Source organism: Salmo salar, chromosome ssa09 (genome assembly GCF_905237065.1).
Source record: "Salmo salar chromosome ssa09, Ssal_v3.1, whole genome shotgun sequence".
In the NCBI taxonomy this organism is placed as follows: domain Eukaryota; kingdom Metazoa; phylum Chordata; class Actinopteri; order Salmoniformes; family Salmonidae; genus Salmo; species Salmo salar.
In genome coordinates this window covers 47,329,218-47,345,408 of record NC_059450.1, presented here as the reverse complement: position 1 = coordinate 47,345,408, position 16,191 = coordinate 47,329,218, and the positions used below count along the sequence as shown (strand labels likewise).

Genomic DNA, 16,191 nt, shown 5'->3' with positions numbered 1-16,191 from the left:
CATCTATGAACATTTGAACATCTTGGCCATGTTCTGTTATAATCTCCACCCGGCACAGCCAGAAGAGGACTGGCCACCCCTCATAGCCTGGTTCCTCTCTAGGTTTCTTCCTAGGTTCTGGCCTTTCTAGGGAGTTTTTCCTAGCCACCGTGCTTCTAGACCTGCATTGCTTGCTGTTTGGGGTTTTAGGCTGGGTTTCTGTACAGCACTTTGAGATATCAGCTGATGTACGAAGGGCTTTATAAATAAATTTGATATATATATATACACACACATTTTTTTACATTTTTTATATATTACATTATTTATTTAACCTTTATGTAACTAGGTCAGTTAAGAACAAATTATTATTTTACAAATGATGGCCATTAGCAAACAGAACTCAACTCATATACAACTTTAAGTTGTGTTAACTTGTATAAAAAAAGTAATTTCCCAAGTGAAGTTTCCATTTGAGAGTAAACACCCACCTTGTCTTGTTCCACCAATTCGTTCTCCTTCCTCAACGTCCCGATGATAGTGTTGAGTTCTAGAATGTCGGCGTGTTCCACCTCCATCTTTGTTTCACTCTGTTCCAAACAATCAACACAATCATTAAAGCAGGACGATCACAGAATAAACTACATATTTCAACACCATTGTAAATACATTACGTGATCAGGATAGATACCTGAAGACTCTTCAGAGTAGAGATCTCCTTCTCTGCACCTTGAAAAGATGACCCCAAAAAAAGTTGGAGTTAACCTGAGCTTTTGACAAATAACTAAAACCCACTCAAGGAATAGAATCAATTCCATTTCAAATCAGTCAGTAACCTGAATGGAAAATTTGAATTTCAGTTTACCCTCACTATACTTTGTGTATATTTATATTGTATTATACAGGGAGCATTTGTAAAAGAGACCTAGGTCTCATAATATGTCTTACTTGTTAAAATAAATGTTAAATAAAAAATAAATTAAAAAATAAATACTGAGACTGTACCTGCGAGAGCATTCCTCAGCCCCTGTATCTCCTGGTCTAGCTGAGCCTTATTCCGGGCTTTCCCCTCCTGCTCCTGGACACGTGACTGGAGCTCTGTGACAGACGTCTGCAGCCGAGTGTAGTTCTGCAGCAGCTCAGCGTTCTCTGCCTGCGCCTCCTCTTTCTCCTGCTGCAGCGTGGCCTGTCTCCTCCCTGCCTCCTCCAGATTAGCTGTCACCTCCTTCAGCCGCTCCTCCTGCTCCTCTGCTGCCTCCTGTAGGGACTGGATGGTGTTCTGGAGGTCTGAGAGCATGGAGGACTCCTGAAGAGCGTTGGCTGTGGCTGGACTAGTACCTGGAAGAGTTTGGATACAGAGGGTAACATGTAAGGGAAATGTATGAGAGTCTTAGGTCAGGGTGGAGAAATCAGTCACAGGTACAGAGCATTCGGAATGAGTATTGAGACACTTCCCTTTGTCCACATTTTGTTACGTTACAGCCTTATTCTAAAATGAATTAAATACATTTTTTTACCTCATTAATCTACACACAATACCCCCAAAATGACAAAGTAAAAACAGGTTTTTAGAAATATTTACATAAAAGTATTCAGATGCTTTGCTATGAGATTCTAAATTGAGCTCAGGTGCATCCTGTTTCCATTGATCATCCTTGAGATGTTTCAACAACTTGATTGGAGTCCACCTGTGGTAAATGTAATTGATTGGACATGATTTGGAAAGGCACACACCTGTCTATATAAGGTCCCACAGTTGACAGTACATGTCAGAGCAAAAATCAAGCCATGAGGTTTAATTGTAAAAGGAATTGTCCGTAGAGCTCCGAGACAGGATTGTGTCAAGGCACATATCTGGGGAAAGGTACCAAAACATTTCTGCAGCATAGAAGGCCACCAAGAACACAGTAGCCGCCATCATTCTTAAATGAAAGAAGTTTGGAAGCACCAAGACTCTTCCTAGAGCTGACCGCCGGCCAAACTGAGCAATCAGGGGAGAAGGGCCTTGGTCAGGGAGGTGACCAAGAACCCAATGGTCACTCTTAACAGAGCTCCAGAGTTCCTCTGTGGAGATGGGAGAACCTTCCAGAAGGACAACCATCTCTGCAGCACTCCACCAATCAGGCCTTTATGGTAGAGTTTCCAGATGGAAGCCACTTCTCAGTAAAAGCCACATGAGAGCCTGCTTGGAGTTTGCCAAAAGGCACCTAAAGAAAAACAAGATTCTCTGGCCTGATGAAACAAAAATGGAACTCTTTGACCTGAATCCCAAGCGTCACATCTGATGGTGGCAGCATCATGCTGTGGGGATTTTTTTCAGTGGCAGGGATTGGGACACTAGACAGGATCGAGGGAAAGATTAACAGAGCAAAGTACAACGATATCCTTAAAGAAAACCTGCTCCAGAGCCCTCAGGACCTCAGACTGGGGTAAAGGTTCACCTTCCAACAGGACAACGACCCTAAGCATACAGACATGAAAACTCAGGAGTGGCTTTGGAACAAGTCTCTGAATGTCCTTGAGTGGCCCATCCAGAGCCCGGACTTGAACCAGATTGAACGTCTCTGGAGAGACCTGAAAATAGCCGTGCAGCGACGCTCCCCATCCAACCTGACAGAGCTTGAGAGGATCTGCAGAGAAGAATGGGAGAAACTCCCCAAATACAGGTGTGCCAAGCTTGTAGCGTCATACCCAAGAAGACTTGAGGCTGTAATCGATGCCAAAGGTGCTTCAACAAAGTACTGAGTAAAGGGTCAGAATAATTATGTAAATGTGATATTTCCGTTTTTTTATTTTTTTATATACAGTGGGGGGGGAAAGTATTTGATCCCCTGCTGATTTTGTATGTTTGCCCACTGACAAAGAAAGGATCAGTCTATAATTTTAATGGTAGGTTTATTTGAACAGTGAGAGACAGAATAACAAAAATATCCAGAAAAACGCATGTCAAAAATGTTATAAATTGATTTGCATTTTAATGAGGGAAATAAGTATTTGACCCCCTCTCAATCAGAAAGATTTCTGGCTCCCAGGTGTCTTTTATACAGGTAACGAGCTGAGATTAGGAGCACACTCTTAAAGGGAGTGCTCCTAACCGCAGCTTGTTACCTGTAAAAAAAGACACCTGTCCACAGAAGCAATCAATCAATCAGATTCCAAACTCTCCACCATGGCCAAGACCAAAGAGCTCTCCAAGGATGTCAGGGACAAGATTGTAGACCTACACAAGGCTGGAATGGGCTACAAGACCATCGCCAAGCAGCTTGGTGAGAAGGTGACAACATTTGGTGCGATTATTCGCAAATGGAAGAAACACAAAAGAACTGTCAATCTCCCTTGGCCTGGGGCTCCATGCAAGATCTCACCTCGTGGAGTTGCAAAGATCATGAGAACGGTGAGGAATCAGCCCAGAACTACACGGGAGGATCTTGTCAATGATCTCATGGCAGCTGGGACCATAGTCACCAAGAAAACAATTGGTAACACACTACGCCGTGAAGGACTGAAATCCTGCAGTGCCCGCAAGGTCCCCCTGCTCAAGAATACATTTTCAGGCCCGTCTGAAGTCTGCCAATGAACATCGGAATGATTCAGAGGACAACTGGTGAAAGTGTTGTGGTCAGATGAAACCAAAATGGAGCTCTTTGACATCGACTCAACTCGCCGTGTTTGGAGGAGAAGGAATGCTGCCTCTGACCCCAAGAACACCATCCCCACCGTCAAACATGGAGGTGGAAACATTATGCTTTGGGGGTGTTTTTCTGCTAAGGGGACAGGACAAATTCACCGCATCAAAAGGGACAATGGACGGGGCCATGTACCGTCAAATCTTGGGTGAGAACCTCCTTCCCTCAGCCAGGGCATTGAAAATGGGTCGTGGATGGGTATTCCAGCATGACAATGACCCAAAACACACGGCCAAGGCAACAAAGGAGTGGCTCAAGAAGAAGCACATTAAGGTCCTGGAGTAGCCTAGCCAGTCTCCAGACCTTAATCCCATAGAAAATCTGTGGAGGGAGCTGAAAGTTCGAGTTGCCAAACGTCAGCCTCGAAACCTTAATGACTTGGAAAAGATCTGCAAAGAGGAGTGGGACAAAATCCCTCCTGAGATGTGTGCAAACCTGGTGGCCAACTACAAGAAACGTTTGACCTCTGATTGCCAACAAGGATTTTGCCACCAAGTACTAAGTCATGTTTTGCAGAGGGGTCAAATACTTATTTCCCTCATTAAAATGCAAATCATTTTATAACATTTTTGACATGCGTTTTTCTGGATTTTTTTGTTGTTATTCTGTCTCTCACTGTTCAAATAAACCTACTATTAAAATTATAGACTGATCATTTCTTTGTAAGTGGGCAAACGTACAAAATCAGCAGGGGATCAAATACTTTTTTCCCCCACTGTAAATGTGAAAATGTCTAAAATCCAGTTTTTGCGTTGTCCTTGTGGGTTATTGTTACGTCATTATGGGGTATTGTGATGTCATTATGGGTTATTGTGATGTCATTATGGGTTATTGTTTGTAGATTGATGAGGGACAAAGCAATTTCATCCATTTTAGAATAAGGCTGTAAAGTAACAAAATGTAGAAAAAGCCAAGGGGTCTGAATACTTTTTCGAATGCACTGTATATCATATCACCTATTGAAACCCGGGCTTCCTACTTTACTCATAACATTACTATCTTTTACATCTGTTGTAACCTCAAACTTTGTGGAGATGAAAGGCCTAACTAAGCTGCTCTGGATAAGAGCATCTGCTAAAGGACTAAAATGTAAGTGTTTGTGAGTAGCTGGCTCGCTAAGGAGAGACCGTGAATTCTAACATATCTACAGTGGGGCAAAAAAGTATTTAGTCAGCCACCAATTGTGCAAGTTCTCCCACTTAAAAAGATGAGAGAGGCCTGTAATTTTCATCATAGGTACACTTCAACTATGACAGACAAAATGAGAAAAAAAATCCAGAAAATCACATTGTAGGATTTTTTATGAATTTATTTGCAAATTATGGTGGAAAATAAGTATTTGGTCAATAACAAAAGTTTATCTCAATACTTTGTTATATACCCTTTATTGGCAATGACACAGGTCAAACGTTTTCTGTAAGTCTTCACAAGGTTTTCACACACTGTTGCTGGTATTTTGGCCCATTCCTCCATGCAGATCTCTAGAGCAGTGATGTTTTGGGGCTGTCGCTGGGCAACACAGACTTTCAACTCCCTCCAAAGATATTCTATGGGGTTGAGATCTGGAGACTGGCTAGGCCACTCCAGGACCTTGAAATGCTTCTTACGAAGCCACTCCTTCGTTGCCCGGGCGGTGTGTTTGGGATCATTGTCATGCTGAAAGACCCAGCCACGTTTCATCTTCAATGCCCTTGCTGATGGAAGGAGGTTTTCACTCAAAATCTCACGATACATGGCCCCATTCATTCTTTCCTTTACACGGATCAGTCGTCCTGGTCCCTTTGCAGAAAAACAGCCCCAAAGCATGATGTTTCCACCCCCATGCTTCACAGTAGGTATGGTGTTCTTTGGATGCAACTCAGCATTCTTTGTCCTCCAAACACGACTAGTTGAGTTTTTACCAAAAAGTTCTATTTTGGTTTCATCTGACCATATGACATTCTCCCAATCCTCTTCTGGATCATCCAAATGCTCTCTAGCAAACTTCAGACGGGCCTGGACATGTACTGTCTTAAGCAGGGGGACACGTCTGGCACTGCAGGATTTGAGTCCCTGGCGGCGTAGTGTGTTACTGATGGTAGGCTTTGTTACTTTGGTCCCAGCTCTCTGCAGGTCATTCACTAGGTCCCCCCGTGTGGTTCTGGGATTTTTGCTCACCGTTCTTGTGATCATTTTGACCCCCACAGGGTGAGATCTTGCGTGGAGCCCCAGATCGAGGGTGATTATCAGTGGTCTTGTATGTCTTCCATTTCCTAATAATTGCTCCCACAGTTGATTTCTTCAAACCAAGCTGTTTACCTATTGCAGATTCAGTCTTCCCAGCCTGGTGCAGGTCTACAATTTTGTTTCTGGTGTCCTTTGACAGCTCTTTGGTCTTGGCCATAGTGGAGTTTGGAGTGTGACTGTTTGAGGTTGTGGACAGGTGTCTTTTATACTGATAAGTTCAAACAGGTGCCATTAATACAGGTAACGAGTGGAAGACAGAGGAGCCTCTTAAAGAAGAAGTTACAGGTCTGTGAGAGCCAGAAATCTTGCTTGTTTGTAGGTGACCAAATACTTATTTTCCACCATAATTTGCAAATAAATTAATAAAAAATCCTACAATGTGATTTTCTGGAATTCTTTTCTCATTTTGTCTGTCATAGTTGACGTGTACCTATGATGAAAATTACAGGCCTCTCATCTTTTTAAGTGGGAGAACTTGCACAATTGGTGTCTGACTAAATAATTTTTTGCCCCACTGTATTTGTCTAATCTATTATTTAGTGATAGTTTGTAGAGTGACTATTTGCCCTCAGCGTCCATTTTGTTTTACCATTCTGAACGGCTGAAGAATCCATATGTTCTTCTGAAATATTAAAAGATTTTTTAACTGCATTCATTAATACTGGCTACTGCACTGGCACTGGCTACGGCACTGGCTACGGCACTGGCTACGGCACTGGCTACGGCACTGGCTACGGCACTTTGGCGACTAGTAAGTATTTTTTAATCCTCCCGCTTTGGGCTGGATGTGTCAATGTGTAGTTCATACATGCATAATATATGAGCAGAATTACTGTTTTACCTCAATTAGCTACGAAATCCCTAGTTTGAAAGCAACGTTTCTGGAACCTGTGCAGCACCATTTTCCCCTACACTTACACACACACCCCCCCCCCCATGTGGGCCAGCAGTCTAGCAATTCAAGATTCAGCCAATGAGTACCAGCCCCTCGTCATTTGAGTCACAGCTAGAAAGATGCACACACGGCAGAGAGCGAGAAACGAAGTGGTGCACATATATGGACAAATGTGACGTAGAACGCAATTTTCGGGGACAACTTTTTATGGCTCGTATGTGCTACTTTCAAAACTACTGGCTAAAAAGTATACAAAAAGTACAGGAGAATATCTTTTAACACAAAAATAACAGACATTTTGAGCAATTATTACGGTGACGATCTGACAAAATTCCAATCACGGTGGAGTATCGGACTCGCATTGTTGTGGTCTTAACTCGGACTGACTTTAGGTGGTCTTGAACACAACACTGCCATGCGGTCAATTGGTTAATAGACCAATAAGAAAAAAATGAGTTCTAAGCCTCTCTGCCAATAACAACTAGTTTTCAGTTTTCCTCTCCCCACTGCATTAAGATACTACATTGTTACACGGAAATGATTTGATACTGATATAAAAACAGCTGCATTGGGCCTTAAATGAACAGAAATACACATTGCATGTTTTTGAAATGCAAACACAGAGTAAGCTAAAGCCCATGCTTCCTCCTCCCTCCTAGTCTGTTCCTCCAAGTCCTCCTCACCTCCAGTCTGTTTCTGTTCCTCCAGCTCCCCAGTCTGTTTCTGTTCCTCCAGCTCCCCCTCCCAGTCTGTTTCTGTTCCTCCAGCTCCCCAGTCTGTTTCTGTTCCTCCAGCTCCCCAGTCTGTTTCTGTTCCTCCAGCTCCCCTCCCCAGTCTGTTTCTGTTCCTCCAGCTCCCCAGTCTGTTTCTGTTCCTCCAGCTCCCCAGTCTGTTTCTGTTCCTCCAGCTCCCCTCCCCAGTCTGTTTCTGTTCCTCCCCCTCCCCAGTCTGTTCCTGTTCCTCCAGCTCCCCCCCCCAGTCTGTTCCTGTTCCTCCAGCTCCCCCCCCAGTCTGTTTCTGTTCCTCCAGCTCCCCCCCCAGTCTGTTTCTGTTCCTCCAGCTCCCCTCCCCAGTCTGTTCCTGTTCCTCCAGCTCCCCCCCCCAGTCTGTTCCTGTTCCTCCTCACCTCCAGTCTGTTTCTGTTCCTCCAGCTCCTCTATCCTCTCCTCGTACTCTGCCAGCTCGTCCCGGTGGCGCCGTATGACGTCGGCCATCTTCTGTCTCTGAGCGTCCTGCAGCGCTGCTAATTCGTGCTGGTGTTCGTCTACCTCACGACCCATCTCCTCACGCAGCTCCTGTCCCAGTAGAATAGAATCATATAGAATGTTCCACAGAAATAGGAAATATAGACGGTCAGTCTCTCTTAGTCCAAGCAGGGTTTTCAACAATCATTTTAATTTGATTCATAAAGCCCTTTTTACATAAACAGTTGGCAAAAGGGGTCTACAGCAAGGCTCTCCAACCCTGTTCCTGGAGAGCTACAGTCCTGTAGGTTTTAACTCCAACCCTAATCTAGCTGCACCTGATTCTAATAATTAGCTGGTTGATAAGCTGAACCAGGTTAGTTACAACTGGGGTTGGAGTTCAAACCTACAGGAGGGTATCACTCCAGGAACAGGGTTGGAGTTAAAACCTACAGGAGGGTTTCTCTCCAGGAACAGGGTTGGAGTTAAAACCTACAGGAGGGTATCTCTCCAGGAACAGGTTTGGAGAGCCCTGCTTTACAGTAACCCGGCCTAGACTCCCAAGGAGAAAGCACATGCAAACTCCCACCTTGATGATCCTCTGAAGCTTCAGGACCTCTCCCTGGTCACCGTTTCCTGCCCCTGGGGCTACAGATGCCTGAATTTTTTTTTGAAATATCAGAATTAAGATATGATTCCATCCCTCAATTTAAAATGTGGATTTTTACGTGTATGTATTACTAGAGAAGAAACCTCTGAATTTCATACCAAGGATTTTTTTATTGGAATTTAACATGAACATTCCGAATCCTTATAGTAAACGGTAATAGATCAAATGTGTTAATAGTCGACGTAACGAACGAAGTTGCAGAGAAACCTACCTGAGACACTCGTCTCCAGTGGGAGACCTCAGCCTCCAGCCTCATCACCTCCGTAGACAGGCGGTTTATCTCCTGCTGGGACCAAATGACGTCGCCGAAGTCCATCTCGTCGCTGCCATGGAAACCATGGTTGAGGGCGGCGGTGGTGGTGGTGGAGGCGGCGGTGACAGGAAGTACAGCAGGGTCGGAGGAAACTGATTGAGCAGAGTGTTGTAGCTTCTGGACCTCTTCCTGTAGTCCACTCTGACGGGCTTTCAGGTGACTGATCTCCACCTGGACAGGTGACATGACATGACATAACGACACAGTTTAGAAGTAGAGCAGACACATCCAGTAACTTGCAGGTTTAAAGGTACAAAAAAAAGTTATGTCCTGAAAGACAGATAGATACCAGCACACTGTGAAATGCTCCCTCAGAAAACTGTAGTTTATCTATCCATATTCCAAGATGGTGGCATTTTCAGTTTCATTGAGTGTATAATATAGTTCTATGTATCAGACCGTACATCTTTCTGTTGCATCAGGGTCCTGTATTCAGCAGACTGCCGTTTAATCTGAATCTCTGAGGCCTCCAGCTTCTCCTCCAGCTCTGCATGGATCCTCTTTAAACGCTCATACTGAAACAAGATGAAAAGAAAATAATTAAAGTCCTTCTCCAGTCTCCTTTTCACCGCATTTAAATATTGATTTAATGAATTAATAAATAGGTGGTCCAGGTATAACATGGTACAAGTGTGGGGGGTGGGTCCTCTTTTGTTCCCCAAGCGAGGGGGAGGCTGATGACATCACAAATTACCATCAGACCAATTCTTTGAAGTTTGCAGTTGTAAAAAAAAATATTACAAAAAAAATATATTTTGAAAAGAAAATATTTTTTTTACCCTTAAAAACCCTCATACTGCAACACAGAGAAACAGGAAGGAGGACATAAACAACTATCAAACTCCGATGAACAATAAACACAGGGAATCTGTTACAAATCTATACATTTAGAAATGCTGTCACAGACACTATTAAATCTAGTCCTGGATTTCAAAACATAACTCAATAGAGAATCTTAATTAAAATAGGTTTTAAGTCCAGGATTAGGATTTAAATTTTGTGTCTTGGAAACTGGGCCCCTATTATAGTAAGAATCCTCGTACCTCAGCCTCCACTTGCTCCAGCTTAGAACTGGACACCAGCAGCTCAGTGGAAGCATCTGGAAGAAAAGTAGGAAAAACTGTGTAATAACAAGTGGACTACCAATCACAGTCATGCATCCTCCACATACCCATGTGCCACATGTAAAAATAACATTTGCTAAAACCAATCAAGTTTTAGTTCAACACTTCATTTGTACTGGGTGTGTCTTGTCCTATAATACAGGGTTGCTGTTAGCCGGTAATTGTACCTACTGTCCTAATATACAGGGTTGCTGTTAGCCGGTAATTGTACCTACTGTCCTATAATACAGGGTTGCCGTTAGCCGGTAATTGTACCTACACAAATCGAATCCATCCTAATACATCCTTCCTGGCTACCTACAGGCCTTACAAGCCACAAATCCTAACCTCATCCTAATACAGGTCCCGTGTGGCTCAGTTGGTAGAGCATGGTGTTTGCAACGCCAGGGTTGTGGTTTCGATTCCGACGGGGGACCAGTACGGAGAAAAAAAAAAGTATGAAATGTACTACTGTAAGTCGCTCTGGATAAGAGTGTCTGCTAAATGACTAAAATGTAAAAAAATAAAAAATGTAAAGTACATCCTAACCTTCCTGGCTACCTACAGGCCTTACAAGCCAGAACTCCTAACCTCATCCTGTTGCAACAGTCCTGAACCTAGTTTACAGTCCATAGTGGCAGCGACAGTCCTGAACCTAGTTGACAGTCCATAGTGGCAACAACAGTCCTGAACCTAGTTGACAGTCCATAGTGGCAACAACAGTCCTGAACCTAGTTGACAGTCCATAGTGGCAACAACAGTCCTGAACCTAGTTGACAGTCCATAGTGGCAGCAACAGTCCTGAACCTAGCATACAGTCCATAGTGGCAGCAACAGTCCTGAACCTAGTTTACAGTCCATAGTGGCAGCAACAGTCCTGAACCTAGATTACAGTCCATAGTGGCAGCAACAGTCCTGAACCTAGATTACAGTCCATAGTGGCAGCAACAGTCCTGAACCTAGATTACAGTCCATAGTGGCAGCAACAGTCCTGAACCTAGTTGACAGTCCATAGTGGCAGCAACAGTCCTGAACCTAGTTGACAGTCCATAGTGGCAGCAACAGTCCTGAACCTAGTTGACAGTCCATAGTGGCAGCAACAGTCCTGAACCTAGTTGACAGTCCATAGTGGCAGCAACAGTCCTGAACCTAGTTGACAGTCCATAGTGGCAGCAACAGTCCTGAACCTAGATTACAGTCCATAGTGGCAGCAACAGTCCTGAACCTAGATTACAGTCCATAGTGGCAGCAACAGTCCTGAACCTAGTTGACAGTCCATAGTGGCAGCAACAGTCCTGAACCTAGTTGACAGTCCATAGTGGCAGCAACAGTCCTGAACCTAGATTACAGTCCATAGTGGCAGCAACAGTCCTGAACCTAGTTGACAGTCCATAGTGGCAGCAACAGTCCTGAACCTAGTTGACAGTCCATAGTGGCAGCAACAGTCCTGAACCTAGTTTACAGTCCATAGTGGCAGCAACAGTCCTGAACCTAGATTACAGTCCATAGTGGCAGCAACAGTCCTGAACCTAGCATACAGTCCATAGTGGCAGCAACAGTCCTGAACCTAGCATACAGTCCATAGTGGCAGCAACAGTCCTGAACCTAGTTTACAGTCCATAGTGGCAGCAACAGTCCTGAACCTAGATTACAGTCCATAGTGGCAGCAACAGTCCTGAACCTAGATTACAGTCCATAGTGGCAACAACAGTCCTGAACCTAGTTTACAGTCCATAGTGGCAGCAACAGTCCTGAACCTAGTTTACAGTCCATAGTGGCAGCAACAGTCCTGAACCTAGTTTACAGTCCATAGTGGCAGCAACAGTCCTGAACCTAGATTACAGTCCATAGTGGCAGCAACAGTCCTGAACCTAGCATACAGTCCATAGTGGCAGCAACAGTCCTGAACCTAGCATACAGTCCATAGTGGCAGCAACAGTCCTGAACCTAGTTTACAGTCCATAGTGGCAGCAACAGTCCTGAACCTAGTTTACAGTCCATAGTGGCAGCAACAGTCCTGAACCTAGTTTACAGTCCATAGTGGCAGCAACAGTCCTGAACCTAGCATACAGTCCATAGTGGCAGCAACAGTCCTGAACCTAGCTTACAGTCCATAGTGGCAGCAACAGTCCTGAACCTAGATTACAGTCCATAGTGGCAGCAACAGTCCTGAACCTAGCATACAGTCCATAGTGGCAGCAACAGTCCTGAACCTAGCTTACAGTCCATAGTGGCAACAACAGTCCTGAACCTAGATTACAGTCCATAGTGGCAGCAACAGTCCTGAACCTAGATTACAGTCCATAGTGGCAACAACAGTCCTGAACCTAGTTTACAGTCCATAGTGGCAGCAACAGTCCTGAACCAAGCTTACAGTCCTGAACTGAGATTAAACTCCCATTAGACAGCTCTGCAAGCGTTATAAAAATGTCAAAATACGTTCATTACTCACCAAATATGGATTTATCGCTGAGCAACTATCTACATTTAATGATGTTACGGGCGGGAAACCCTGATAGAATATTGATTTCTGTGCTTTTAAAATAGGCTACTGCCATTCCGAGGTTATCTGATATTGTCTGGAAGGTGATGAGGTATTTTATATATCCGGCAGCCATGAGGCACTACTGGGGTTGGCAACTACATGTGACACATATGAAGAGATCTGCTTAAAGTCTTTCACGTGACAAAACAACATTCTAAAAGGCAAACAAGCATACCTTCACCAGCACTCTCTACATGATCCCACAAACAAAATAGATTTTCTAACTAAATCCTACAATTAAAAACATATTTTCAGTCCAATTAGCCTTGTTCTCAATAGTTATGCAATATGTTTATTTAATACAACAACAAAAAATGTACTGTAGGCTGTGTGTTCATTTCAGAGCTGAAGCAGCCCTCCACGAGTTACTGATGAGTCATGCGTAATCTTGCTTTGCGTTACAGTATGTGTCGGTTGGAACGTAGTGTTCAAAGTTCTCTGTGGTTCCTGTCCGTCTCTCTGTCACAAGTCGATCATTCAAACATTGTTTACTTATGACAACAGTAGTCTTTCTGGTCAAAATAAGAGGATTAGTGAAAGCCTCCACACACTAAAGTATAGAGACAGAAATGTATTACAAAAAAAAATTACATTTACAGTACCAATCAAACTTAGAGACACACCTAGTCATTCAAGGGTTTTTCTTTATTTTTACATTGTAGAATAATAGCGAAGACATAAAAACTATGAAATAACACATATGGAATCATGTACTAACTAAAAAAGTGTAAACAAATCAAAATATATTTTATATTTGAGATTCTTCAAATAGCCACCCTTTGCCTTGATGACAGCTTTGCACAATCTTGGCATTCTCTCAACAAGCTTCATGAGGTAGTCACCTGGAATGCATTTCAATTAACAGGTGTGCCTTGTTTAAAGTGAATTTGTGGAATTTCTTTCCGCCTTAATGCATTTGAGCCAATCAGTTGTTTTGTGACAAGATAGGGCTATCTTCTGTATATCCCCCTATTTGGTAAAAGACCAAGTCCATATTCTGGCAAGAACAGCTCAAATAAGCAAAGAGAAACGACAGTCCATCATTAATTTAAGACATGAAGGTCCGTCAATACAGAACATTTTAAGAACTTTGAAAGTTTCTTCAAGTGCAGTTGCAAAAACCATCAAGCGCTATGATGAAACTGGCTCTCATGAGGACGGCCACAGGAATGGAATACCCAGAGTTACCTCTGCTGCAGCGGATAAGTTCATTAGAGTTACCAGCCTCATAAATTGCAGCCCAAATGAATGCTTCACAGAGTTCACGTAACAGACATCTCAACATCAACTGTTCAGAGGAGACTGTGTGAATCAGGCCTTCATGGTCGAATTGCTGCAAAGAAACCACTACTAAAGGACACCAATAAGAAGAAAAGACTTGCTTGGGCCAAGAAACACAAGCAATGGACATTAGACCGGTGGAAATTTGTCCTTTGGTCTAGAGTCCAAATGTAAGAGTTTTGGTTCCAACCGCCGTGTCTTTGTGAGATGCCTTGTGGGTGAACGGATGATCTCCGCATGTGTATTTCCCACCGTAAAGCATGGAGGAAGTGTTGTTATGGTTTGGCCATCACTGTAAATAAAAATGCGTTCTTAACTGACTTGCCTAGTTCAATAAAGGTTAAATAAAATAAATATAAAATGGTGTGGGGGTGCTTTGCTGGTAATACTGTCTGTGATTTATTTAGAATTCAAGACACACTTAACCAGCATGGCTACCACAGCATTCTGCAGTCATACGCCATCCCATCTGGCTTGGGTTTAGCGGGATTATCATTTGTTTTTCAACAGGACAATGACCCAACACACCTCCAGGCTGTGTAAGGGCTATTTTACCAAGGAGGAGAGTGATGGAGTGCTGCATCAGATGACCTGGCCACCACAATCACCAGACCTCAACCCAAATAAGATGGTTTGGGATGAGTTGGACTGCAGAGTGAAGGAAAAGCAGCCAACAAGTGCTCAGCATATGTGGAACTCCTTCAAGACTGTTGGAAAAGCATTCCAGATGAAGCTGGTTGAGAGAATGCCAAGAGTGTGCAAAGCTGTCATCAAGGTAAAGGGTGGCTATTTGAAAAATCTCAAATATATATATATATATAAATAACACTTTTTTGGTTACTACATGATTCCATGTGTGATATTTCATAGTGGTGATGCCTTAACTATTATTAACTATTATTCTACAATGTAGAAAATAGTAAAAATAAAGAAAAACCCTTGAATAAGTAGGTGTTCTAAAACTTTTGACCGGAAGTGTATACACACACACACACCACACACACACACACACACACACTAGAAATCAAATGCTATTCTTCATGAACGTTTACATTGAATCTGATATGTTATGCTCATATTGCAATCTTGTAATCTGATCATAGCTCAAATAGAAAGCTATCTTGATCAGGCTTACTGTAGTCCGGTTATAGAATAAACAACAAGCAACATGTCCTGTAGCGCAGTGGTTCTTAAACCTCTCCTCTCCCAGACGTTTCACAATTGTTTAGTAGCCTTGAAACAGCTCAGTTAAATAGCTTATTGCTATTACTTTCCTGTTGACTTGAGTTCCCTGCTGGCTGTGAGGTAGCTACTGTAGCTAAACTTCTGCCATCTGTTTTTACTCACCTCCAACTTCTTCAACTCCTTCCAGAAGCATATCTTTGGTGAAGGTTGATATTTGTCCGGTGAATGAGGAGAGGCTTCCCCCGACCTGGCCGAGAGACTGGCCCAGGCCGGAGCCCAGTCCACCCAGCCACGATGACATTTTGGAGAATAACTAATGTTAGCTAGCTAGCTAAACAATAACAAACAGGCCTAACACTGGCTAGGCTAACTAGCTAGTAAAGTGGCGATCAACTTCGATCCTACCTTCATACAATTCAGCTCTCTGTCAAAACTCATAGAAGCGTTTATTTTTCTTCCTGATTTCTTGCACTTCTTAAAACTAGTTTTTGTCAACTTTGTGAAGTTGTCAATTTGGTAGAGTGAAACTGGTTGACAAACTAGCTACTGTAGTTAGCCGGATAGCTAGTTAGCTGGTATGCTAACGTAGGCTTGCTAGCTGGATGTGTCACTCACTGCAGTCAGATTTGTCCCGTGGATTTACGAACCTAAACAAACTCGATAATGGATAATCCGCGTAACATTTTAAACGAGAGGATTATCTGGTCTATTATATCAGTCGTCTTTATCGTGTATGTATATATACCGGTTCAGACAACGTATTAGGTCTGCCATCTCAGCTTGGTGCTGTGCTGTCACAGACAGAGCTTGACGTGGACAGACCAGACGCAGCACGGAATCATGGGACATTGGAGGAACATAAAAGATAGAACAATGACACCGATAATTCACCGGATGTATAAATGTGAAGCATCCGGTTTGTGTTTTCACTCATTACCAAATATGGTAGTGAGTAGGAAGCCCAGTGGCAGGCGGTGGGAGAAGATGGAAGGAGATGGATTTTGGGGCCGACATTCTGCTAATTTCCTCATCGATTAAACATTTAATCTCAATACAGTTTTCTGTTGTCAAAACTAGAATCTGTTTTGAACAGTGTGGACTACGTGTTTTTTTTATTTAAATTT

General features: G+C 43.2%; 1 protein-coding gene across 1 annotated transcript in view; it reads right to left on the bottom strand.

Annotated features, from left to right (window-relative positions):
- Positions 1 to 15,907, bottom strand: part of LOC106611476 (thyroid receptor-interacting protein 11) — a 61,693-nt gene extending 45,786 nt beyond the window's left edge. The window contains exons 1-9 of the mRNA XM_045723745.1: positions 15,230 to 15,907; positions 9,997 to 10,052; positions 9,358 to 9,468; positions 8,852 to 9,124; positions 8,560 to 8,628; positions 7,913 to 8,081; positions 985 to 1,317; positions 671 to 708; positions 471 to 569 (exon numbers count right to left, since the gene is read on the bottom strand). Of these exons, the coding sequence (XP_045579701.1) occupies positions 471 to 569; positions 671 to 708; positions 985 to 1,317; positions 7,913 to 8,081; positions 8,560 to 8,628; positions 8,852 to 9,124; positions 9,358 to 9,468; positions 9,997 to 10,052; positions 15,230 to 15,368 (1,287 nt within the window). The 5' untranslated portion in view covers positions 15,369 to 15,907. The remainder of the gene's footprint in view (positions 1 to 470; positions 570 to 670; positions 709 to 984; positions 1,318 to 7,912; positions 8,082 to 8,559; positions 8,629 to 8,851; positions 9,125 to 9,357; positions 9,469 to 9,996; positions 10,053 to 15,229) is intronic.
- Positions 15,908 to 16,191: the final 284 nt, after the last annotated feature.